The following is a 26,124-nucleotide window of genomic DNA, read 5'->3' as shown; positions in this document are numbered from 1 at the left end:
AGTTGGCTGTGTGAGGTGGTGGAGGAGGAATACTCTGCAGTTGGCTGTGTGAGGTGGTGGAGGAGGAATACTCTGCAGTTGGCTGTGTGAGGCGGTAGAGGAGGGATACTCTGCAGTTGGCTGTGTGAGGTGGTAGAGGAGGGATACTCTGCAGTTGGCTGTGTGAGGTGGTAGAGGAGGGATACTCTGCGGTTGGCTGTGTGAGGTGGTAGAGGTGGGATGCTCTGCGGTTGGCTGTGTGAGGTGGTAGAGGAGGGATGCTCTGCGGTTGGCTGTGTGAGGTGGTAGAGGAGGGATACTCTGCAGTTGGCTGTGTGAGGTGGTAGAGGAGGGATACTCTGCAGTTGGCTGTGTGAGGTGGTAGAGGTGGGATACTCTGCGGTTGGCTGTGTGAGGTGGTAGAGGTGGGATACTCTGCAGTTGGCTGTGTGAGGTGGTAGAGGAGGGATACTCTGCAGTTGGCTGTGTGAGGTGGTAGAGGTGGGATACTCTGCAGTTGGCTGTGTGAGGTGGTAGAGGAGGGATACTCTGCAGTTGGCTGTGTGAGGTGGTAGAGGAGGGATACTCTGCAGTTGGCTGTGTGAGGTGGTAGAGGAGGGATACTCTGCAGTTGGCTGTGTGAGGTGGTAGAGGAGGGATACTCTGCAGTTGGCTGTGTGAGGTGGTAGAGGAGGGATACTCTGCAGTTGGCTGTGTGAGGTGGTAGAGGTGGGATACTCTGCAGTTGGCTGTGTGAGGTGGTAGAGGAGGGATACTCTGCAGTTGGCTGTGTGAGGTGGTAGAGGAGGGATACTCTGCGGTTGGCTGTGTGAGGTGGTAGAGGAGGGATACTCTGCAGTTGGCTGTGTGAGGTGGTAGAGGTGGGATACTCTGCAGTTGGCTGTGTGAGGTGGTAGAGGAGGGATACTCTGCAGTTGGCTGTGTGAGGTGGTAGAGGAGGGATACTCTGCGGTTGGCTGTGTGAGGTGGTAGAGGAGGGATACTTTGCGGTTGGCTGTGTGAGGTGGTAGAGGTGGGATACTCTGCGGTTGGCTGTGTGAGGTGGTAGAGGAGGGATACTCTGCAGTTGGCTGTGTGAGGTGGTAGAGGAGGGATACTCTGCAGTTGGCTGTGTGAGGTGGTAGAGGAGGGATACTCTGCAGTTGGCTGTGTGAGGTGGTAGAGGAGGGATACTCTGCAGTTGGCTGTGTGAGGTGGTAGAGGAGGGATACTCTGCAGTTGGCTGTGTGAGGTGGTAGAGGTGGGATACTCTGCAGTTGGCTGTGTGAGGTGGTAGAGGTGGGATACTCTGCAGTTGGCTGTGTGAGGTGGTAGAGGTGGGATACTCTGCAGTTGGCTGTGTGAAGATGTTTGTCCCTCTGCTGTTGCCGTAGTACCTTCCCCCACATACATGGAGCCGTGAATCTCCTGTGCGCGCACTTATTGTCTTCCCCTGGAAACAATAGACCCGAGTTCAGTTCCTGTTCAGGTGATGGTCGGGAAGTTTATGGAGAGAACCGGACCGGAAGCGCTGAGATCCCGGTCATAACGACTTCCGGAAAGATGGAGGAGACAGGTAGGAGACTTATAATGGTACCGGGACTATTATAGGAGATCATTATAATCCTACAGACACTATTATAGGAGGAGATCATTATAATCCTACAGACACTATTATAGGAGGAGATCATTATAATCCTACAGACACTATTATAGGAGATCATTATAATCCTACAGACACTATTATAGGAGATCATTATAATCCTACAGACACTATTATAGGAGATCATTATAATCCTACAGACACTATTATAGGAGATCATTATAATCCTACAGACACTATTATAGGAGGAGATCATTATAATCCTACAGACACTATTATAGGAGATCATTATAATCCTACAGACACTATTATAGGAGATCATTATAATCCTACAGACACTATTATAGGAGGAGATCATTATAATCCTACAGACACTATTATAGGAGGAGATCATTATAATCCTACAGACACTATTATAGGAGATCATTATAATCCTACAGACACTATTATAGGAGATCATTATAATCCTACAGACACTATTATAGGAGGAGATCATTATAATCCTACAGACACTATTATAGGAGATCATTATAATCCTACAGACACTATTATAGGAGATCATTATAATCCTACAGACACTATTATAGGAGATCATTATAATCCTACAGACACTATTATAGGAGATCATTATAATCCTACAGACACTATTATAGGAGATCATTATAATCCTACAGACACTATTATAGGAGATCATTATAATCCTACAGACACTATTATAGGATATCATTATAATCCTACAGACACTATTATAGGAGGAGATCATTATAATCCTACAGACACTATTATAGGATATCATTATAATCCTACAGACACTATTATAGGAGGAGATCATTATAATCCTACAGACACTATTATAGGAGGAGATCATTATAATCCTACAGACACTATTATAGGAGATCATTATAACCCTACAGACACTATTATAGGAGATCATTATAATCCTACAGACACTATTATAGGAGGAGATCATTATAATCCTACAGACACTATTATAGGAGGAGATCATTATAATCCTACAGACACTATTATAGGAGATCATTATAATCCTACAGACACTATTATAGGAGGAGATCATTATAATCCTACAGACACTATTATAGGAGATCATTATAATCCTACAGACACTATTATAGGAGATCATTATAATCCTACAGACACTATTATAGGAGATCATTATAATCCTACAGACACTATTATAGGAGGAGATCATTATAATCCTACAGACACTATTATAGGAGGAGATCATTATAATCCTACAGACACTATTATAGGAGATCATTATAATCCTACAGACACTATTATAGGAGGAGATCATTATAATCCTACAGACACTATTATAGGAGATCATTATAATCCTACAGACACTATTATAGGAGATCATTATAATCCTACAGACACTATTATAGGAGGAGATCATTATAATCCTACAGACACTATTATAGGAGATCATTATAATCCTACAGACACTATTATAGGAGGAGATCATTATAATCCTACAGACACTATTATAGGAGATCATTATAATCCTACAGACACTATTATAGGAGATCATTATAATCCTACAGACACTATTATAGGAGGAGATCATTATAATCCTACAGACACTATTATAGGAGGAGATCATTATAATCCTACAGACACTATTATAGGAGGAGATCATTATAATCCTACAGACACTATTATAGGAGATCATTATAATCCTACAGACACTATTATAGGAGGAGATCATTATAATCCTACAGACACTATTATAGGAGGAGATCATTATAATCCTACAGACACTATTATAGGAGATCATTATAATCCTACAGACACTATTATAGGAGATCATTATAATCCTACAGACACTATTATAGGAGATCATTATAATCCTACAGACACTATTATAGGAGGAGATCATTATAATCCTACAGACACTATTATAGGAGGAGATCATTATAATCCTACAGACACTATTATAGGAGATCATTATAATCCTACAGACACTATTATAGGAGATCATTATAATCCTACAGACACTATTATAGGAGGAGATCATTATAATCCTACAGACACTATTATAGGAGGAGATCATTATAATCCTACAGACACTATTATAGGAGATCATTATAATCCTACAGACACTATTATAGGAGGAGATCATTATAATCCTACAGACACTATTATAGGAGAAGATCATTATAATCCTACAGACACTATTATAGGAGGAGATCATTATAATCCTACAGACACTATATTATAGGAGATCATTATAATCCTACAGACACTATTATAGGAGATCATTATAATCCTACAGACACTATTATAGGAGATCATTATAATCCTACAGACACTATTATAGGAGATCATTATAATCCTACAGACACTATTATAGGAGATCATTATAATCCTACAGACACTATTATAGGAGATCATTATAATCCTACAGACACTATTATAGGAGAAGATCATTATAATCCTACAGACACTATTATAGGAGGAGATCATTATAATCCTACAGACACTATATTATAGGAGATCATTATAATCCTACAGACACTATTATAGGAGATCATTATAATCCTACAGACACTATTATAGGAGATCATTATAATCCTACAGACACTATTATAGGAGATCATTATAATCCTACAGACACTATTATAGGAGGAGATCATTATAATCCTACAGACACTATTATAGGAGATCATTATAATCCTACAGACACTATTATAGGAGGAGATCATTATAATCCTGCAGACACTATTATAGGAGGAGATCATTATAATCCTACACACACTATTATAGGAGATCATTATAATCCTACAGACACTATTATAGGAGATCATTATAACCCTACAGACACTATTATAGGAGATCATTATAATCCTACAGACACTATTATAGGAGATCATTATAACCCTACAGACACTATTATAGGAGATCATTATAATCCTACAGACACTATTATAGGAGGAGATCATTATAATCCTACAGACACTATTATAGGAGATCATTATAATCCTACAGACACTATTATAGGAGATCATTATAACCCTACAGACACTATTATAGGAGATCATTATAATCCTACAGACACTATTATAGGAGATCATTATAATCCTACAGACACTATTATAGGAGATCATTATAATCCTACAGACACTATTATAGGAGATCATTATAATCCTACAGACACTATTATAGGAGGAGATCATTATAATCCTACAGACACTATTATAGGAGATCATTATAATCCTACAGACACTATTATAGGAGGAGATCATTATAATCCTACAGACACTATTATAGGAGATCATTATAATCCTACAGACACTATTATAGGAGATCATTATAATCCTACAGACACTATTATAGGAGATCATTATAATCCTACAGACACTATTATAGGAGATCATTATAATCCTACAGACACTATTATAGGAGGAGATCATTATAATCCTACAGACACTATTATAGGAGGAGATCATTATAATCCTACAGACACTATTATAGGAGATCATTATAATCCTACAGACACTATTATAGGAGATCATTATAATCCTACAGACACTATTATAGGAGATCATTATAACCCTACAGACACTATTATAGGAGGAGATCATTATAATCCTACAGACACTATTATAGGAGGTCATTATAACCCTACAGACACTATTATAGGAGGTCATTATAATCCTACAAACACTATTATAGGAGATCATTATAATCCTACAGACACTATTATAGGAGATCATTATAACCCTACAGACACTATTATAGGAGGTCATTATAATCCTACAGACACTATTATAGGAGATCATTATAACCCTACAGACACTATTATAGGAGATCATTATAATCCTACAGACACTATTATAGGAGATCATTATAATCCTACAGACACTATTATAGGAGATCATTATAATCCTACAGACACTATTATAGGAGGAGATCATTATAATCCTACAGACACTATTATAGGAGATCATTATAATCCTACAGACACTATTATAGGAGATCATTATAATCCTACAGACACTATTATAGGAGATCATTATAATCCTACAGACACTATTATAGGAGATCATTATAATCCTACAGACACTATTATAGGAGATCATTATAATCCTACAGACACTATTATAGGAGATCATTATAATCCTACAGACACTATTATAGGAGATCATTATAATCCTACAGACACTATTATAGGAGGAGATCATTATAATCCTACAGACACTATTATAGGAGATCATTATAATCCTACAGACACTATTATAGGAGGTCATTATAATCCTACAAACACTATTATAGGAGATCATTATAATCCTACAGACACTATTATAGGAGATCATTATAATCCTACAGACACTATTATAGGAGATCATTATAATCCTACAGACACTATTATAGGAGATCATTATAATCCTACAGACACTATTATAGGAGATCATTATAATCCTACAGACACTATTATAGGAGATCATTATAATCCTACAGACACTATTATAGGAGATCATTATAATCCTACAGACACTATTATAGGAGATCATTATAATCCTACAGACACTATTATAGGAGGAGATCATTATAATCCTACAGACACTATTATAGGAGGAGATCATTATAATCCTACAGACACTATTATAGGAGATCATTATAATCCTACAGACACTATTATAGGAGGAGATCATTATAATCCTACAGACACTATTATAGGAGGTCATTATAATCCTACAGACACTATTATAGGAGATCATTATAATCCTACAGAAACTATTATAGGAGGAGATCATTATAATCCTACAGACACTATTATAGGAGGAGATCATTATAATCCTACAGACACTATTATAGGAGATCATTATAATCCTACAGACACTATTATAGGAGATCATTATAATCCTACAGACACTATTATAGGAGGAGATCATTATAATCCTACAGACACTATTATAGGAGATCATTATAATCCTACAGACACTATTATAGGAGGAGATCATTATAATCCTACAGACACTATATTATAGGAGATCATTATAATCCTACAGACACTATTATAGGAGATCATTATAATCCTACAGACACTATTATAGGAGGAGATCATTATAATCCTACAGACACTATTATAGGAGATCATTATAACCCTACAGACACTATTATAGGAGATCATTATAATCCTACAGACCCTATTATAGGAGATCATTATAATCCTACAGACACTATTATAGGAGATCATTATAATCCTACAGACACTATTACAGGAGGAGATCATTATAATCCTACAGACACTATTATAGGAGGAGATCATTATAATCCTACAGACACTATTATAGGAGGTCATTATAATCCTACAGACACTATTATAGGAGATCATTATAATCCTACAGAAACTATTATAGGAGGAGATCATTATAATCCTACAGACACTATTATAGGAGGAGATCATTATAATCCTACAGACACTATTATAGGAGATCATTATAATCCTACAGACACTATTATAGGAGGAGATCATTATAATCCTACAGACACTAATATAGGAGATCATTATAATCCTACAGACACTATTATAGGAGATCATTATAACCCTACAGACACTATTATAGGAGATCATTATAATCCTACAGACACTATTATAGGAGATCATTATAATCCTACAGACACTATTATAGGAGATCATTATAATCCTACAGACACTATTATAGGAGATCATTATAATCCTACAGACACTATTACAGGAGGAGATCATTATAATCCTACAGACACTATTATAGGAGGAGATCATTATAATCCTACAGACACTATTATAGGAGGAGATCATTATAATCCTACAGACACTATTATAGGAGATCATTATAATCCTACAGACACTATTATAGGAGATCATTATAATCCTAAAGACACTATTACAGGAGGAGATCATTATAATCCTACAGACACTATTATAGGAGATCATTATAATCCTACAGACACTATTATAGGAGATCATTATAATCCTAAAGACACTATTACAGGAGGAGATCATTATAATCCTACAGACACTATTATAGGAGATCATTATAATCCTACAGACACTATTATAGGAGATCATTATAATCCTACAGACACTATTATAGGAGGATATCATTATAATCCTACAGACACTATTATAGGAGATCATTATAATCCTACAGACACTATTATAGGAGGAGATCATTATAATCCTACAGACACTATTATAGGAGGAGATCATTATAATCCTACAGACACTATTATAGGAGATCATTATAATCCTACAGACACTATTATAGGAGATCATTATAATCCTACAGACACTATTATAGGAGATCATTATAATCCTACAGACACTATTATAGGAGGAGATCATTATAATCCTACAGACACTATTATAGGAGGAGATCATTATAATCCTACAGACACTATTATAGGAGGAGATCATTATAATCCTACAGACACTATTATAGGAGATCTTTATAATCCTACAGACACTATTATAGGAGATCATTATAATCCTACAGACACTATTATAGGAGATCTTTATAATCCTACAGACACTATTATAGGAGGAGATCATTATAATCCTACAGACACTATTATAGGAGATCATTATAATCCTACAGACACTATTATAGGAGATCTTTATAATCCTACAGACACTATTATAGGAGATCATTATAATCCTACAGACACTATTATAGGAGATCATTATAATCCTACAGACACTATTATAGGAGATCTTTATAATCCTACAGACACTATTATAGGAGGAGATCATTATAATCCTACAGACACTATTATAGGAGATCATTATAATCCTACAGACACTATTATAGGAGATCATTATAATCCTACAGACACTATTATAGGAGATCATTATAATCCTACAGACACTATTATAGGAGATCATTATAATCCTACAGACACTATTATAGGAGATCATTATAATCCTACAGACACTATTATAGGAGGAGATCATTATAATCCTACAGACACTATTATAGGAGGAGATCATTATAATCCTACAGACACTATTATAGGAGATCATTATAACCCTACAGACACTATTATAGGAGGAGATCATTATAATCCTACAGACACTATTATAGGAGATCATTATAATCCTACAGACACTATTATAGGAGATCATTATAATCCTACAGACACTATTATAGGAGGAGATCATTATAATCCTACAGACACTATTATAGGAGATCATTATAATCCTACAGACACTATTATAGGAGATCATTATAATCCTACAGACACTATTATAGGAGGAGATCATTATAATCCTACAGACACTATTATAGGAGATCATTATAATCCTACAGACACTATTATAGGAGGAGATCATTATAATCCTACAGACACTATTATAGGAGGAGATCATTATAATCCTACAGACACTATTATAGGAGATCATTATAATCCTACAGACACTATTATAGGAGGAGATCATTATAATCCTACAGACACTATTATAGGAAGAGATCATTATAATCCTACAGACACTATTATAGGAGGAGATCATTATAATCCTACAGACACTATTATAGGAGATCATTATAATCCTACAGACACTATTATAGGAGATCATTATAATCCTACAGACACTATTATAGGAGATCATTATAATCCTACAGACACTATTATAGGAGAAGATCATTATAATCCTACAGACACTATTATAGGAGGAGATCATTATAATCCTACAGACACTATTATAGGAGGAGATCATTATAATCCTACAGACACTATTATAGGAGGAGATCATTATAATCCTACAGACACTATTATAGGAGATCATTATAATCCTACAGACCCTATTATAGGAGATCATTATAATCCTACAGACACTATTATAGGAGGAGATCATTATAATCCTACAGACACTATTATAGGAAGAGATCATTATAATCCTACAGACACTATTATAGGAGGAGATCATTATAATCCTACAGACACTATTATAGGAAGAGATCATTATAATCCTACAGACACTATTATAGGAGATCATTATAATCCTACAGACACTATTATAGGAGATCATTATAATCCTACAGACACTATTATGATGATGGTTCTTATGGTCTATGACAGTGGTCTCCAACCTGCGGACCTCCAGATGTTGCAAAACTACAACTCCCAGCATGCCCGGACAGCCGTTGGCTGTCCGGGCATGCTGGGAGTTGTAGTTTTGCATCATCTGGAGGTCCGCAGGTTGGAGACCACTGTTCTATGATGTTCTTCTTGGGCTCTCAGGGGACGGGGATGATGTGGTATCACACGGGCTCCACAAGAAGAAACACAAGAAGCACAAGAAACATAAGAAGAAGCACCACCAGGAGGGCGGCAGCACCTCGCTCCACGCACACAACCGCAGCGACACTAAAGCCGCCCCCAAACCACAGCTCCGCCTGAAGATCAAGCTGGGGGGACAAGTGCTGGGTACGAAGAGGTAAGTGACCCCGCTGACCCTGGACACTGTCCCCGCTCTGCCTACTGACCAGTCACGAGGCTCCGCTCTCCCCACAGTGTGCCCACATTTACCGTCATCCCCGAGCAGTCCTGCTCTCAGTCCCCGCTGATGGTGGTGGATGAAGATGACGAGCCCCTGGAAGGCGTCCCCATAGAGCAGTACCGGGCATGGCTGGGTAAGGAAGATGTGGGGGGACGATGATCAGGAGTATTAGTGCTTATGAATGGGGATCAGTGAAGGGTCAGTAGTCTTGGGTGTTGACTGGATATTGTTTAGGTGGGTTATAATGGTCGGTGGCTAAGGATGATGGTGGTTGTGGTTGTGGTCGGGGGGGGGGGGGTCTGTGATGGTAGATAATGTTGGCCATGAAGACGAATGAGGGTCAGATTATTGTCATGTGACTGTCCTCTTGGTGGTATGTGACATGTTGGGTTACTATGTATCTCTAGATGAGGATATAGATTTGTCTGTCATGTGACTGTCCTCTTGGTGGTAGGTGACATGTTGGGTTCCTCTTTGTCTCTGGATGAGGATATAGATTTGTCTGTCATGTGACTGTCCTCTTGGTGATATGTGACATGGTTGGGTTACTATGTGTCTCCAGATGAGGATATAGATTTTTCTGTCATGTGACGGTCCTCTTGGTGGTAGGTGACATGGTTGGGTTACTATGTGTCTCTGGATGAGGATATAGATTTGTCTGTCATGTGACTGTGTCCTCTTGGTGATATGTGACATGTTGGGTTCCTCTGTGTCTCTGGATGAGGATATAGATTTCTCTGTCATGTGACTGTCCTCTTGGTGATATGTAACATGTTGGGTTCCTCTGTGTCTCTAGATGAGGATATAGATTTGTCTGTCATGTGACTGTCCTCTTGGTGATAGGTGACATGTTGGGTTACTATGTATCTCTAGATGAGGATATAGATTTGTCTGTCATGTGACTGTCCTCTTGGTGATATGTGACATGTTGGGTTCCTCTTTGTCTCTGGATGAGGATATAGATTTTTCTGTCATGTGACGGTCCTCTTGGTGGTAGGTGACATGTTGGGTTCCCATGTGTCTCTGGATGAGGATATAGATTTGTCTGTCATGTGACTGTCCTCTTGGTGATAGGTGACATGTTGGGTTCCTCTGTGTCTCTGGATGAGGATATAGATTTGTCTGTCATGTGACTGTGTCCTCTTGGTGGTAGGTGACATGTTGGGTTCCCCTGTTTCTCCAGATGAGGATATAGATTTCTCTGTCATGTGACTGTCCTCTTGGTGATAGGTGACATGTTGGGTTCCCATGTCTCTCTAGATGAGGATATAGATTTCTCTGTCATGTGACTGTGTCCTCTTGGTGGTAGGTGACATGGTTGGGTTCCTATGTGTCTCTGGATGAGGATATAGATTTGTCTGTCATGTGACTGTCCTCTTGGTGGTAGGTGACATGTTGGGTTCCTCTGTGTCTCTGGATGAGGATATAGATTTGTCTGTCATGTGACTGTCCTCTTGGTGATAGGTGACATGTTGGGTTCCTCTGTGTCTCTGGATGAGGATATAGATTTGTCTGTCATGTGACTGTGTCCTCTTGGTGGTAGGTGACATGGTTGGGTTCCTCTGTGTCTCTGGATGAGGATATAGATTTCTCTGTCATGTGACTGTCCTCTTGGTGATAGGTGACATGTTGGGTTCCCATGTCTCTCTAGATGAGGATATAGATTTCTCTGTCATGTGACTGTGTCCTCTTGGTGGTAGGTGACATGGTTGGGTTCCTATGTGTCTCTGGATGAGGATATAAATTTCTCTGTCATGTGACTGTCCTCTTGGTGGTAGGTGACATGTTGGGTTCCTCTGTGTCTCTGGATGAGGATATAGATTTGTCTGTCATGTGACTGTCCTCTTGGTGATAGGTGACATGTTGGGTTCCCATGTGTCTCTAGATGAGGATATAGATTTCTCTGTCATGTGACTGTGTCCTCTTGGTGGTAGGTGACATGTTGGGTTCCCCTGTTTCTCCAGATGAGGACAGTAACATGGATCCACTGCCCTCCCCCACTGGGCCTCAGGTGTCTGAGCAGGATGAGGAGATGCGCTGGTTGGACGCCCTTGAGAGGGGAGAGTTGGATGTCAATGGGGATTTGAAGAGAGAGACCGATGAGACGCTGCTGACTGCTCGTCAGGTGAGTGCGAGGGTAGGGAACCTTCCCATGCTTCTTCTTCCTCCATGTTGTGTAATTCACTAGTCTCTCTTTTTTTCTCCACAGCGAGCCCTACTACAGAAGCAGCAGACCCCTGCAGCCCCTCTGTACCCCCCGGCTGTGTACCCTCGGCCTTCACAGGAGATGTCTCAGGAGATGTTGGTGAAGAGGGAGGAGAAGGCTCGAAAGAGGAGATTGCAGGCGGCAAAGAAGGCTGAGGAGAGCAAGAAACAAACCATAGAGAGACTGACAAAGACATCAAAATCTCGGGGCACCAAACCCACATCTGGGAAAAGAGGAGGGCGACAGCCACCGTGCCCCACCATCCGCTACCAGAACAATGCCAAGAGCATCACTGTGTCCTACCCTGCAGGAGTTCCCTACCCCGCCCCTGCAGAGCCCCGAGTTGCATTACCCGCCCCCCAGCTCTGTGGTGCCCCCGGGTGCTCCAACCCTAAAAAATATTCCTGTTCAAAGACTGGCATCCCGCTGTGCAGTCTGGAGTGTTACCACCAGAACCTGGCACTCCACACTCGGCATAGCGCTGATGGGGGCACTGGGACCATGACTGAGAGGAACATGTGACCCCCTCAAAAGGACAATATCCATGTTACATACAAAGGCGCTCAATGTAAATTACCAAACCGTGTAAATAAAAGAAGTAGGATTTATAACAACTGTGGCAGGATTATAAGAGATAAACGCACCAAGGAAGAGTTGGAATCATATGAAAATTTATAGTTCATCTCTTTTTATTGAAAGTTTTGTAATAAACATGAACAAAAAACATACAGGAAAAAAAGCCCAGAAGGGTTCCAGTGGGCGAAATTACATAGTACACAAGGTAATACAATACACTAGGGCATGCAACAGTAGGCAGAGTCAACTGGAAAAAGGAGATAGGAGGGGGGGGGGTCCCACGGAACAATGAGAACCGTCTATAACTGTGGGTCCATAGAGACCAGGATACAGGGGAACAGAAAGCAGGAGGAACGATGGGAAGAAAGGAAAATCGTGGGAGAGAGAAGAAAAAAATACTTACCCCGGGGTATTCCAGTATGCCCACCAGGGTTTTCAAGTGGTGAAAAACTTGGGTCATCCCAGTGTCTTTGGCCAGATAAGGGAAGTCATATCCTGAACCCATTCCAACTTCAAAGGGGGGATTGGAATCCTTCCAGAGCCGAGGAATCATTGCTCCCGCAGCAGCCAAGAAGTGTTGAAAAATACCTGCTAAGGGTATGTTCAAAAGAGCGGATTTTCCGCACGTATTTCACTGCGGATCCGCCGTATGCTGCTTTTACATGTGCCTGCTCGGAGAGGCAATATGCCGCTATGAGCAGACACTGCGATGTGCGAGTTGATGCGCGCATGCGCTCTCGGCCTGGCTCATCGCTTCAGTGTGTCTGCACGTATTGGCGTATTGCCGCTCCGAGCAGGCAGAACAACTTAGCAACTACTAAACCAATTTATGTGTCGCATCAATTTACTCCTGTTTGTCCGCACTATACCCACTGTATTGGGTTGAGTGTGGGTAAACAGGCTGTATGGACGGGTGTGCTATGAAGTGGGCACCTATGTCTGGATGGTGGACAAGAAACTGTGGGAGCTGCTCAGGCTCAATTCTCCCTACAAGTGATATTTCTGGGACATCCAAAGCCTGTTCACCATGTTTGCCCTTATGTAACCGTTGATTCCAACAACATGGCAGGCGGTTTGTCAATACGACCATTCTATTGACTGGTGGGGGGTCTCTGGCTATTTTGTGTAGTTCCTTAGCTTGGTAGATAAGGCACCCCTGTTGTAATAGGTGGGGTCCCTGTGGTATAGAGCTTTGATATCTTCTGCAGTTTGTAGCTTGGTGGACAAGCATTCTCATGATTAATGGGGGTCCCAATAATACACAGCTTGGGGGATAAGGGGCCTGGTGAGGATCTTTGTGGTGTAGATCTTGGCTATCCTTTGCAGTCCTCTAGCTTGGTGGACAAAATACCACTATTCCTGTGATTTCTAGGGGTCCTAGCAGTACATAGCTGAGGGACAAGGGACCCTTATTCTTGTGACTGGTGGAGGTACCAGAGGTACAGTGCTATCTTCTGCAGACCCTTAGCTTGGTTGTCAAGGGACCCCCATTCTCATGATCTGGTGGGGGTCTCTGCGACATAGAGCTTGGTTATCTTCTACTGTTCTGTGGACAAGGAACCCCTGTTGTGACTTGTGGGGGCCATAGTGGGGCAGTGCTAATTTCTGCAGTTCTGTAGCTTAGTGGAGAAAGAACTCCCCTTCTCTGGATTGGTAGAGGTCCCAGCAGTACATTGCTTGGGGACAAGGAACCCAATTTCTTATGACCCGGTGAGATCCCAGAGGTAAAGTTCTATCTTCTACAGTCCATTTAGCTTGATGGATAAGGACCCCCATTCTCTTTATCGATGGGAGTCCCAGCAGTACATAGCTTGGGGAACAAGGGACCACATTTCTTAGACCCAGTGGGGTCCCAGTGGTAAAGTGCTATATTCTATAGTCCAGTAGCTTGATGGATAAGGACCCCCATTTTCTTGATTGATGGGGGTCCCAGCAGTACATAGCTTGGGGGACATGGGACTCCAATTTTTGTGACTGGTGGAGTCCCCAGTGGCCAAACACTTACTGTATCACTGGATAGGTGATATGTTTTATGCCTATTCATAGCACTGAACAGTAAAAGCAACCAATAGATTCTATAAATAGTCCCCCTGTGAGACTATTTGTTAAAAAAATGTTAAACAAATGTAAATAAGCCCCTCCCCTAATAAAATAAATAAAAATGACCCCTTTTCACATTTTAGGCTAGGTTCACATTCTCTCTGTCAGGCAGTTCTATCAAAATGACAGGAGTTTAGCGGAGAGAAAAAAATACTGCATGTCGATCCCCAACAGACCCCATTCAAGTCAATGGGATCTGTCATGACCCGGTGGAGTGAGTTGTGCTCCGACTCATTTTGGGGCCATTTGGCACAAAAAAAAAAAAATGAGTTGACCCAGAAATGGATGGAGCACAATGGCAATGTGAACCTCGCCTTAGAAAAAAAAAAAAAAACATTTTGTATTGCCGTGTTAATGATTCTGTACGGTGAACGGCATAAACTTAGAAATAAAAGTCTAAAATTGCTGCTTTTTTGTCACATCACATGCCAGAAAAAAATAAAAGCGCACCTGGCAGTTCCCACAAAAAATAAAAAATAAAAACTGTTATCCTGATCATGTACATATAATTTTTTATGTCTCTATCATCGATAATTTAACTTTAAAAAAAAAATTGCATATTACAGCTGCTCAATGTCTTTTCCATCTTCCCAAAGGGAGGGGGCGTGTCCTCTTGCCTGCACTGTGATGACTCCTCCCCCTCCCTTAGTGTGCTGACTCTGCACTGGGAGCCTGGCAGCCCTGCTCTGTAACCCTTTCCTTTCTGGTTTTATACTGTATATTCAGACACTAATTATTGGAGATTGCCTGTACTCTACCACCAAAGACAATGGCCCAGATTTGCTAGAACCCGAGTGTTTAATGTGGAGTGTTTTTCTTTTTGCTCTGTTTGTTTCATGTGCACGGGTTTAAATCTGTCACAGGAAATGTATCCTGCCCTAACAGGCAGTATTGCCAAGATGATTACACAAACATCCAATTAAAGATAGGAAAGTGAGAAGCAAACACACAGAAAAGATTAAGATATATGGGTCAAAAAGAATTTTAAAAAGTTGTACAATGTAACATGTTGAAAGGCTGCATTCACACAGCCGTCTGTCTCTGTAAATGAGACTACATTAGTGCTTGTACTACTCCCCCCATCATAGAACAGGGTCTGCTCCATCTTGGGGGCAGTAGTACAGGGGCTGAAGGATTGATCGCACCAGGTCTCACTTCTGAGATCCGATCAGAAGTTATTAAGCAGGGGAGCGGGTGGCATGCTCCTCCCAGTGATGTACAGTGTACTTTTACTTTCATTTTTAAATTCCCCGCTGGGAGCCCTGAGTGGCCAATACTGAGGAGCCATTAGGGGCTCCCGGCGGGGTTTTTAAATTAGCGCACTGCAGTGGGGAAAGATATATAGGATCACTGAGGGGGGGGGATGTATGTTTCCCCCCCCCCCCCGCAGTGCATTTATATAGGTATTGACCCCTGCAGTGCAATCATATGCCCTCTACAGCGCATGTGTATATATATTTTCCCCCCGCAGCGCTATCATAAGCCCCTGGCAGCGCTATGAATGAAAAGTATTCTATTAGCAGCTAATTGGGCCGGGGAGCCAGCTGGCTTGATGCGCTGCTGAAAGAATACTTGACTTTCATAGCGCTGCGGTGGCATATGTACATAGAAGCACTGTGGGGGCCAGATAATGCTATATGTCTGGCCCCCACTGCGCTTCTATAATCATATGCCTCCGCAGCGCTATGAATGAAAAGTATTCTAACAGCAGCGCATCTGGCAGGGAAGCTGGCTGGCCTGATGCGCTGCTGATAGGATACTTTTCTTTCATAGCGCTGCAGAGGCTTTCACGCCCCCTCCCATAGACTTTCATTCAGTGGGTGGAAGCTCCTGGCGCCGCCTCCAGCGCTCGGAACAGTTTGTTCCAAACGTTGAGCAGCGGAGTACCCCTTTAAGGGGTTAAAGGCAGTTTTCTTTAATAAAATGTGAACATGTTTTAACCGGTTGCCGACGAAGGACGAACCGGCCCCCAGCTGATTCCTATGGCTGGGGCCGGATCGCCCCGCCCCATACCCCCCGCCACCCCCCCGCAGCGCGATCGCGGGGGAGCGATCCACTTCTGAAGTAGCCGAAGGGCTTACCTCTCATGTTGCGGCAGCTCCAGTGCTCTGAATCATAAAGCCTGGCAGGGCCAGGCTTCATCAATCGAGTGCAGAGCACACAGATCAATGTGGTTCTATGGAACCATATTGACCTGTATGAGGAATCAAATGATTCCTCCTAAAAGTGTAAAAAAGTTTAAAAACACACATTAACCCCTTCCTTATTAAAAGTTTAAATCACACCCTTTTCCCAAATTCCATATAAAAAATATGTCAACATAATAAAAATAAACATATGTGGTATCGCCGCGTGCCTAAATGTCCGAACTATAAAAATATATTGTTAATTAAACTGCACGGTCAATGGCGTACACGCTAAAAAATTAAAAAGTCCAAAATAGCGTATTATTGGTTACTTTTTAGATAATGAAAAAATGAATAAAAAGTGATCAAAAAGTCCGATCAATACAAAAATGGTACCGCTAAAAACTTCAGATCACGGCACAAAAAATGAGCCCTCATACCGACCCGTACACGTAAAAATAAAAAAGTTATAGGGGTCAGGAAATGACAATTTTAAACATATACATTTTCCTGCAGTTATGATTTTCTCCAGAAGTACGACAAAATCAAACCTATATAAGGAGGGGATCATTTTAACCGTATGGACCTACAGAATAATGATAAGGTGTCATTTTTACCGAAATATGCACTGCGTAGAAACAGAAGCCCCAAAAACTTACAAAATGGTGTTTTTTTCTTCAATTTTGTCACACAATGATTTTTTTTGGGTTTCGCCGTAGATTTTTGGGTAAAATGACTGATGTCGCTGCAAAGTAGAATTGGTGGCGCAAAAAATAAGCCATAATATGGATTTTTAGGAGCAAAATTGAAAGGGTTATGATTTTTAAAACTAAGGAGGAAAAAACGAAAGTACAAAAACGGAAAAACCCTGCGTCCTTAAGGGGTTAAAGAGGTATATTAGAAAAATTATTGTTTTGCCGAGATGTACAACATATAAAAAGTTTCTTCGTATATTATATGGTAAAATAAAAGGTGTCGGTACAAAGGTAACGCGCCATGTGTTTTCGACTTCGTTTTAGATCCACAAGGACCAAAATAGCACAATATGTTATAACAACGTCCACTTGAGTCACCACAGTCCAGGATTGAAATCATAAAACGGACACTAAAACGTAACTACATTACAGCCGTCTGAACAAAGTCAAAGCCTGGCGGAAACGCCCCCAGTGTTCAGGCCTGAAGGATTTCGTGCCTGACAATATATATTGCTTGAGATAAGCCCGCCCCCGATCCGCTCTAAGCCAATTGCTGCTCAGATTCACTCGCTTTCTCCTATTGGTGTAGATGACCGTCACTCATCCCTCATTCAACGCCCGCACGTCAGTGACACCGGATGTGGCAGAAGCTGTATACTCATTGGACGAATGGCATGTCAATCACCGAGCGTGGCATTCATTTCCCCGCTCACTTCCTGCAAAGGTCTTTAACAGTTGGTGACGTCAGGCAGCCAATGGTTGAGCTTTTCCTGTGTCTGCGGGCGCTGATTGGACGACGTCTTGGAGTGGGAGGGGTCAGAGCTGTTGCTATGCGAGCAGCCGCCGGGTGGAATAAGATGGCGGCTATGGAGCCGGGGTCCCGGGCAGGGGAGAGGAGGCAAGACCGGCGGTTGTGACACCATGGAGACGGCCGGGACCAGCGCCGGTCTATGGGAGAGGAGGGACAGCCCGGGACACCCGGTGAGCACGTGACCTGCGTCAGTGATGGATCGTACGGGACTGGGGGTGACCCCGAGAGCTGAGTTTATACAGAGCCCGGGGCCCCCCGAGAGCTGAGTGTATACAGAGCCCGGGGCCCCCGAGAGCTGAGTGTATACAGAGCCCGGGGCCCCCCGAGAGCTGAGTGTATACAGAGCCCGGGGCCCCCCGAGAGCTGAGTGTATACAGAGCCCGGGGCCCCCCGAGAGCTGAGTGTATACAGAGCCCGGGGCCCCCCGAGAGCTGAGTGTATACAGAGCCCGGGGCCCCCCGAGAGCTGAGTGTATACAGAGCCCGGGGCCCCCCGAGAGCTGAGTGTATACAGAGCCCGGGGCCCCCCGAGAGCTGAGTGTATACAGAGCCCGGGGCCCCCCGAGAGCTGAGTGTATACAGAGCCCGGGGCCCCCCCGAGAGCTGAGTGTATACAGAGCCCGGGGCCCCCCCGAGAGCTGAGTGTATACAGAGCCCGGGGCCCCCCGAGAGCTGAGTGTATACAGAGCCCGGGGCCCCCCGAGAGCTGAGTGTATACAGAGCCCGGGGCCCCCCGAGAGCTGAGTGTATACAGAGCCCGGGGCCCCCCGAGAGCTGAGTGTATACAGAGCCCGGGGCCCCCCGAGAGCTGAGTGTATACAGAGCCCGGGGCCCCCCGAGAGCTGAGTGTATACAGAGCCCGGGGCCCCCCCGAGAGCTGAGTGTATACAGAGCCCGGGGCCCCCCCGAGAGCTGAGTGTATACAGAGCCCGGGGCCCCCCGAGAGCTGAGTGTATACAGAGCCCGGGGCCCCCCGAGAGCTGAGTGTATACAGAGCCCGGGGCCCCCCGAGAGCTGAGTGTATACAGAGCCCGGGGCCCCCCGAGAGCTGAGTGTATACAGAGCCCGGGGCCCCCCCGAGAGCTGAGTGTATACAGAGCCCGGGGCCCCCCCCGAGAGCTGAGTGTATACAGAGCCCGGGGCCCCCCCGAGAGCTGAGTGTATACAGAGCCCGGGGCCCCCCCGAGAGCTGAGTGTATACAGAGCCCGGGGCCCCCCCGAGAGCTGAGTGTATACAGAGCCCGGGGCCCCCCCGAGAGCTGAGTGTATACAGAGCCCGGGGCCCCCCGAGAGCTGAGGGTATACAGAGCCCGGGGCCCCCCGAGAGCTGAGGGTATACAGAGCCCGGGGCCCCCCGAGAGCTGAGGGTATACAGAGCCCGGGGCCCCCCGAGAGCTGAGGGTATACAGAGCCCGGGGCCCCCCGAGAGCTGAGTGTATACAGAGCCCGGGGCCCCCCCGAGAGCTGAGTGTATACAGAGCCCGGGGCCCCCCCGAGAGCTGAGTGTATACAGAGCCCGGGGCCCCCCCGAGAGCTGAGTGTATACAGAGCCCGGGGCCCCCCCGAGAGCTGAGTGTATACAGAGCCCGGGGCCCCCCCGAGAGCTGAGTGTATACAGAGCCCGGGGCCCCCCCGAGAGCTGAGGGTATACAGAGCCCGGGGCCCCCCCGAGAGCTGAGGGTATACAGAGCCCGGGGCCCCCCCGAGAGCTGAGGGTATACAGAGCCCGGGGCCCCCCCGAGAGCTGAGGGTATACAGAGCCCGGGGCCCCCCCGAGAGCTGAGGGTATACAGAGCCCGGGGCCCCCCCCGAGAGCTGAGGGTATACAGAGCCCGGGGCCCCCCCGAGAGCTGAGGGTATACAGAGCCCGGGGCCCCCCCGAGAGCTGAGGGTATACAGAGCCCGGGGCCCCCCCGAGAGCTGAGGGTATACAGAGCCCGGGGCCCCCCGAGAGCTGAGGGTATACAGAGCCCGGGGCCCCCCCCCCCCCAGAGCTGAGGGGGTATACAGACTCTGGAACCCCAAGGGCCTCTACGTAGTGAGTGCCCGGACCCCCTTTGGGTGATGTTGGGGTCTGGATACGTCCCGTCTTGCTCCTCTTCTGTAGGATTCCTGGAGGTGTGAGGCTCCTGGTGGTTCCGCTCTGAGGTGACCCCGTCTGGTTCTGCTCCGGTCTTCTTCTTGCACATTGTTATTCTTTGTTTACTGTACACAATGGGGTTGGGAGGTTTTATCGGTGACACAGCAGGGGAATGCATTGAGGGATGGACACCATATGTGACAGACACATGTGGCCATCAGATCACCTACTGCCTCCTGTATTACCAAGTGTCAGGGTAAGAAAAGGGGGCACCCAGCCTGGGGGTCTGCGAGGGCCACAAAACTGGCATAGACATAGCTAAAATGGATGTGGGTGCTGGGGTCCGGAGGATGTTGGAGTATATGGGGACTAGTCATTAGACGACACTGGTCACAGGTAGATGTGAGGAGAATCGGGCGCATGCCAGGAGTAGGTTGTAAGGAGCGGAGAATTGGGGGGCACTGATTGGAAGGAGGCTGTAAGGAGTGAAGGAATGGGTTGGGAGGAGGCTGTGGGGAATGGAGTAATGGGGTCACTGGCCTGGGGGAAGGGGGGCTCTTGTCCAGAGGAGGCTGTGAAAAGTGGAGGATTGGGGGAGACTGGTTTGGGAGGAGGTTGTGGAAAGTGGAGGAATGGGAGGCACTGGTCGAGAGGAGGCTGTGTGTAGTGTTGGATTGGGGGGCTCTGGTCAGGAGGAGGCTGTGTGGAGTGGAGGATTGGGGGGGGCTCTGGTCAGGAAGAGGCTGTGTGGAGTGGAGGATTGGGGGGCTCTGGTCAGGAGGAGGCGGTGTGGAGTGGAGGATTGGGGGGCTCTGGTCAGGAGGAGGCGGTGTGGAGTGGAGGATTGGGGGGCTCTGGTCAGGAGGAGGCGGTGTGGAGGATTGGAAGGCTCTGGTCAGGAGGAGGCGGTGTGGAGTGGAGGACTGGGGGGCTCTGGTCAGGAGGAGGCTGTGTGGAGTGGAGGATTGGGGGGCTCTGGTCAGGAGGAGGCGGTGTGGAGTGGAGGACTGGGGGGCTCTGGTCAGGAGGAGGCTGTGTGGAGTGGAGGATTGGAAGGCTCTGGTCAGGAGGAGGCGGTGTGGAGTGGAGGACTGGGGGGCTCTGGTCAGGAGGAGGCTGTGTGGAGTGGAGGATTGGGGGGCTCTGGTCAGGAGGAGGCGGTGTGGAGTGGAGGACTGGGGGGCTCTGTTCAGTAGGAGGCTGTGTGGAGGGGAGGATTGGGGGGCTCTGAAGAATGACATGTACTTTACGTTCTCATGGAGTGGGTGGCAGACATCTGCATATATCTACTTGATTTTATGTATACCCTGCAGTGAGCGTCCACATGCCGACACACTCTAGGGGGCGGTGTCACTGTGGTGGTCACTGTTAACCCTCCTGTCTTAGGGGGCGGTGTTGTGGTCACTGGTAACCCTCCTGTATTAAGGGACAGTGTTGTGGTCACTGGTAACCCTCCTGTATTAAGGGACAGTGTTGTGGTCACTGGTAACCCTCCTGTGTTAGTGGGTGGTGTTGTGGTCACTGGTAACCCTCCTGTGTTAGTGGGTGGTGTTGTGGTCACTGGTAACCCTCCTGTGTTAGTGGGTGGTGTTGTGGTCACTGGTAACCCTCCTGTGTTAGTGGGTGGTGTTGTGGTCACTGGTAACCCTCCTGTGTTAGTGGGTGGTGTTGTGGTCACTGGTAACCCTCCTGTGTTAGTGGGTGGTGTTGTGGTCACTGGTAACCCTCCTGTGTTAGTGGGTGGTGTTGTGGTCACTGGTAACCCTCCTGTGTTAGTGGGTGGTGTTGTGGTCACTGGTAACCCTCCTGTATTACGGGACAGTGTTGTGGTCACTGGTAACCCTCCTGTGTTAGTGGGTGGTGTTGTGGTCACTGGTAACCCTCCTGTGTTAGTGGGTGGTGTTGTGGTCACTGGTAACCCTCCTGTGTTAGTGGGTGGTGTTGTGGTCACTGGTAACCCTCCTGTGTTAGTGGGTGGTGTTGTGGTCACTGGTAACTCTCCTGTGTTAGTGGGTGGTGTTGTGGTCACTGGTAACTCTCCTGTGTTAGTGGGTGGTGTTGTGGTCACTGGTAACCCTCCTGTGTTAGTGGGTGGTGTTGTGGTCACTGGTAACCCTCCTGTGTTAGTGGGTGGTGTTGTGGTCACTCTGTAACCCTCCTGTGTTAGTGGGTGGTGTTGTGGTCACTGGTAACCCTCCTTTGTTAGTGGGTGGTGTTGTGGTCACTGGTAACCCTCCTGTGTTAGTGGGTGGTGTTGTGGTCACTGGTAACCCTCCTGTGTTAGTGGGTGGTGTTGTGGTCACTGGTAACTCTCCTGTGTTAGTGGGTGGTGTTGTGGTCACTGGTAACTCTCCTGTGTTAGTGGGTGGTGTTGTGGTCACTCTGTAACCCTCCTGTGTTAGTGGGTGGTGTTGTGGTCACTGGTAACCCTCCTGTGTTAGTGGGTGGTGTTGTGGTCACTCTGTAACCCTCCTGTGTTAGTGGGTGGTGTTGTGGTCACTGGTAACCCTCCTTTGTTAGTGGGTGGTGTTGTGGTCACTGGTAACCCTCCTGTGTTAGTGGGTGGTGTTGTGGTCACTGGTAACCCTCCTGTGTTAGTGGGTGGTGTTGTGGTCACTGGTAACCCTCCTGTGTTAGTGGGTGGTGTTGTGGTCACTCTGTAACCCTCCTTTCTTTTCTGCAGGCTCAGGAACACTGTCCTGGTGTGAACAATAAGCCCTATGTGTGTGAGAGCGGACACTGCTGTGGGGAGAGCGGATGCTGCACCTACTACTACGAGCTGTGGTGTAAGTATTACTGTTATTCTACCCTGAGCACCATTGTATTATTGAGCATTGCCTGATTGTTACTACTACATCCCCCATCATGTGTGGGGCCTCTATCATGCCTGCTTGTTACTACTACATCCCCCATCATGTGTGGGACCTCTAACATGCATGCTTGTCCCCTCTGCAGGGTTCTGGCTCCTCTGGACTGTTCTGATCCTGCTGAGTTGCTGCTGCGCCTATCGCCATCGTCGCGCCAAGCTGCGCCTGCAGCATCAGCAGAGGCAACGGGAGATCAACCTCATTGCCTACCAACGTGCCTGCCACTACCCGCCATCCATGCTGGACCTTAGTAAGTATTGGCAATATGGAATATGTTACAGAAAGGTTTGGGAGTGTTACTGTGTAGTTACCCCTGGGATGTTTTATGTCTCTACAGTAGTAGAGCAAGATCGTTCCTCTGGGCATCTGGTGTTGTAGAGTAGTATTGGGACTCTGGGGGTCTGGGGTTAAGCAGTATTCTGGCTCAGGGGGGTCTAGTATTGGAGAGTAATGTTGGTGCTTCCGGGATCCAGTATTGTAGAGTACTATTGTGACTGGGGATCCGATGTAGAGAAGTATTGTTGCTCTGGGGATCCAAGGGTTGTAGAGCAGTATTGTTTCTGTGGGGACTTGGTGTTGTAGAGCAGTATTGTGGCTAAGGGGGTCTAGTATTGTAGAGTAGTATTGTTGCTTCAAGGGATCTGGTGTTGTGGAGCAGTATTGTTGCATTGGTGATCCTGTATTGTGGCTCTGGGGATACGGTGTTGTGGAGCAGTATTGTGACTCTGAGGGGGTCTGGGTCTAGTATTGTACAGTAGTATTTTGGCATTGGTGATCCAGGATTGTAGAGCAGAATTGTGGCTCGGGAGATCCGGTATTGTAGAGCAGGGGTGTATAGTATTGGTGATCCAGTATTTTGAAGCATAATACTGTGGGTCTGGGGATCCAGTGTTGTAGAGAAGTATTGTTGCTCTTGTATGTGATCACATGTCCATTGTTTGGTGTCTTCCTCAGGGGTGTTGTCATCTTTTAAGCTTCCAGCCTATGAGGAAGTGGCTTATCGGCCCACCACCCCTCCTCCTCCATACAGCTCTGTCCTCACCCAGCTGGGGCTCCCATCTTCTTCTCCACCCCCACTCCCTCCATCAGACCCCCCGTCCTTCTCCCCCAGCTCCGATCATTCCAGCAGCTGCTCGTGTACGTCTGGCTGCATGTTATCCGGCAGCAGCTCCTTCTCCGTCCAGGTGACAGATGAGACCGACACCAGCCTGGGCAGTGCGGTCAGCGATGGCAGGAGCTGGGATCAGACCCCCGAGGAGGAGGAGGAAGAGGAAGAAGAGCAGGGGGCCTGTGGCCGTGAGCGCCCCTTTCACAAGCAGACTGCCTTCTCTTCCTATGTGGACTTCTTTGATTCTCACCAATGCTGGGACATTGAGGAAGAGGATGAGGAGGCTGAAGAAGAACCTTATCGGCAGAGGAGACTGACCGGGGACTCAGGGATTGAGGTATGCCTCTGTCAGGTGAGGGGGGAGGAAGAAGATGGAGAAGACAGTGGGCCCCTGCACGATGATCCAGCCTGTGCTCAGAGGAATAAATCCACAGAGTCTCCTGTAGAGAAGAGTGACACTGAACCAAACTCCCCCATCCAGCCCGTGTAGGAACCCACTGAGGAACCACAGTTGTCTGCTGAAACCCAGCCGAAGTATTGGGAGTGCCACTGAATTATCTGGACCAGCCAAGGGGAATGTACACAGACCAACTAATGGGTGGGTGGGGGGTGCTATATCATAGCTTATGTAATCACAGGTAGGACAGAGTAATTAGCAAGTCTAACGAGGGGGGGGGGTGGAGCAGCAGACAAATACGTGTAGCTGTGCTGTATACCCTGACCGTGGTCGGGTTGCATTGGACGGTTATTTGATGCTGCGGGGCCGGCTCTACAGGGCTCATGGGGACTTTTGCTGACCATTTGCCCCCTCAGTGTCCTTCACTGGTGAATGACCTTATTAAATCTGATGTATGGGCAAGTGATGGTCCCCACACTGCCATGAGCTTTTTTGTAGATCCATCCTAGTCCGTTCTTCATATGGCCAGTAATGGTGAAGTCTACACTTACCGAGCAGTGTGCGTGCGTGCGTGTGTGTGTGTGAGGGGGGGTTCTATATATACATATACTATTGTATACGATGGAGTGTGCGTTACTACCAAATAAAAGCTGTTTACAAGTATGACGTCTCCATGGGATTGTGCAGGAATCTAACCTGGTCCACATGTCTTAAAGGACTATTACCTGTTCAGTGATGCTGGGACCAAAGGAGCTTTGGTTCTATGTTATGGTCACGGTTTTGACTGGACAGTGGGTCCTGCAGTACCCTGAACCCTGGCAATGATAGGATGGCGTCAAACCTGGTATCAGGTGATAAATCCTACAGTGTTCTCTACTGCACAAAGTAAAAAGCTTTGCTGTTGGTGGGAGCATCATCTCAAGGGTTCGCGGTTGTGACTGTCCAGGGCTGAGCTTTACAAGTGATACTTTTTAGTACATATAGGACCTATAGTCATGGGCGTAAGTGTTGGCACCCCTGAAATTTTTCAAGAAAAAAAAGTATTTCTCACAGAAAAGGATTGCAGTAACA

At 45.5% G+C, this 26,124-nt stretch overlaps 2 protein-coding genes across 2 annotated transcripts; both read left to right on the top strand.

The window, feature by feature from the left end:
* Window positions 1-1,263: 1,263 nt before the first annotated feature.
* On the top strand, window positions 1,264-15,432 carry INO80B (INO80 complex subunit B). Its single transcript, XM_056541564.1, has 5 exons — window positions 1,264-1,555; window positions 9,830-10,025; window positions 10,103-10,221; window positions 12,053-12,213; window positions 12,298-15,432. The coding sequence occupies exons 1-5, from the start codon at window positions 1,543-1,545 to the stop codon at window positions 12,814-12,816; spliced, it is 1,008 nt and encodes a 335-aa protein (XP_056397539.1). The 5' UTR covers window positions 1,264-1,542; the 3' UTR covers window positions 12,817-15,432.
* Window positions 15,433-18,555: 3,123 nt separating this feature from the next.
* On the top strand, window positions 18,556-25,716 carry WBP1 (WW domain binding protein 1). The gene is made up of 4 exons (XM_056541551.1): window positions 18,556-18,772; window positions 23,365-23,467; window positions 23,637-23,798; window positions 24,503-25,716. The coding sequence occupies exons 1-4, from the start codon at window positions 18,713-18,715 to the stop codon at window positions 25,144-25,146; spliced, it is 969 nt and encodes a 322-aa protein (XP_056397526.1). The 5' UTR covers window positions 18,556-18,712; the 3' UTR covers window positions 25,147-25,716.
* Window positions 25,717-26,124: the final 408 nt, after the last annotated feature.

This window comes from Hyla sarda, chromosome 1 (genome assembly GCF_029499605.1).
Source record: "Hyla sarda isolate aHylSar1 chromosome 1, aHylSar1.hap1, whole genome shotgun sequence".
Taxonomy (NCBI): domain Eukaryota; kingdom Metazoa; phylum Chordata; class Amphibia; order Anura; family Hylidae; genus Hyla; species Hyla sarda.
Note: the sequence above shows the minus strand (reverse complement) of the source record. Positions and strands in the feature narration are given on the sequence as shown.

Bases quoted from the DNA above. Each gene is read 5' to 3' on its own strand.
- INO80B (XM_056541564.1), top strand. The intron at 10,026-10,102 runs GTAAGTGACCCC...CTCTCCCCACAG, and splicing joins CAAGTGCTGGGTACGAAGAG to TGTGCCCACATTTACCGTCA. The intron at 12,214-12,297 runs GTGAGTGCGAGG...TTTTCTCCACAG, and splicing joins CGCTGCTGACTGCTCGTCAG to CGAGCCCTACTACAGAAGCA.
- WBP1 (XM_056541551.1), top strand. From the start codon at position 18,713: ATGGAGACGGCCGGGACCAGCGCCGGTCTATGGGAGAGGAGGGACAGC. The intron at 23,468-23,636 runs GTAAGTATTACT...TCCCCTCTGCAG, and splicing joins CTACTACTACGAGCTGTGGT to GGTTCTGGCTCCTCTGGACT. The intron at 23,799-24,502 runs GTAAGTATTGGC...TGTCTTCCTCAG, and splicing joins GCCATCCATGCTGGACCTTA to GGGTGTTGTCATCTTTTAAG.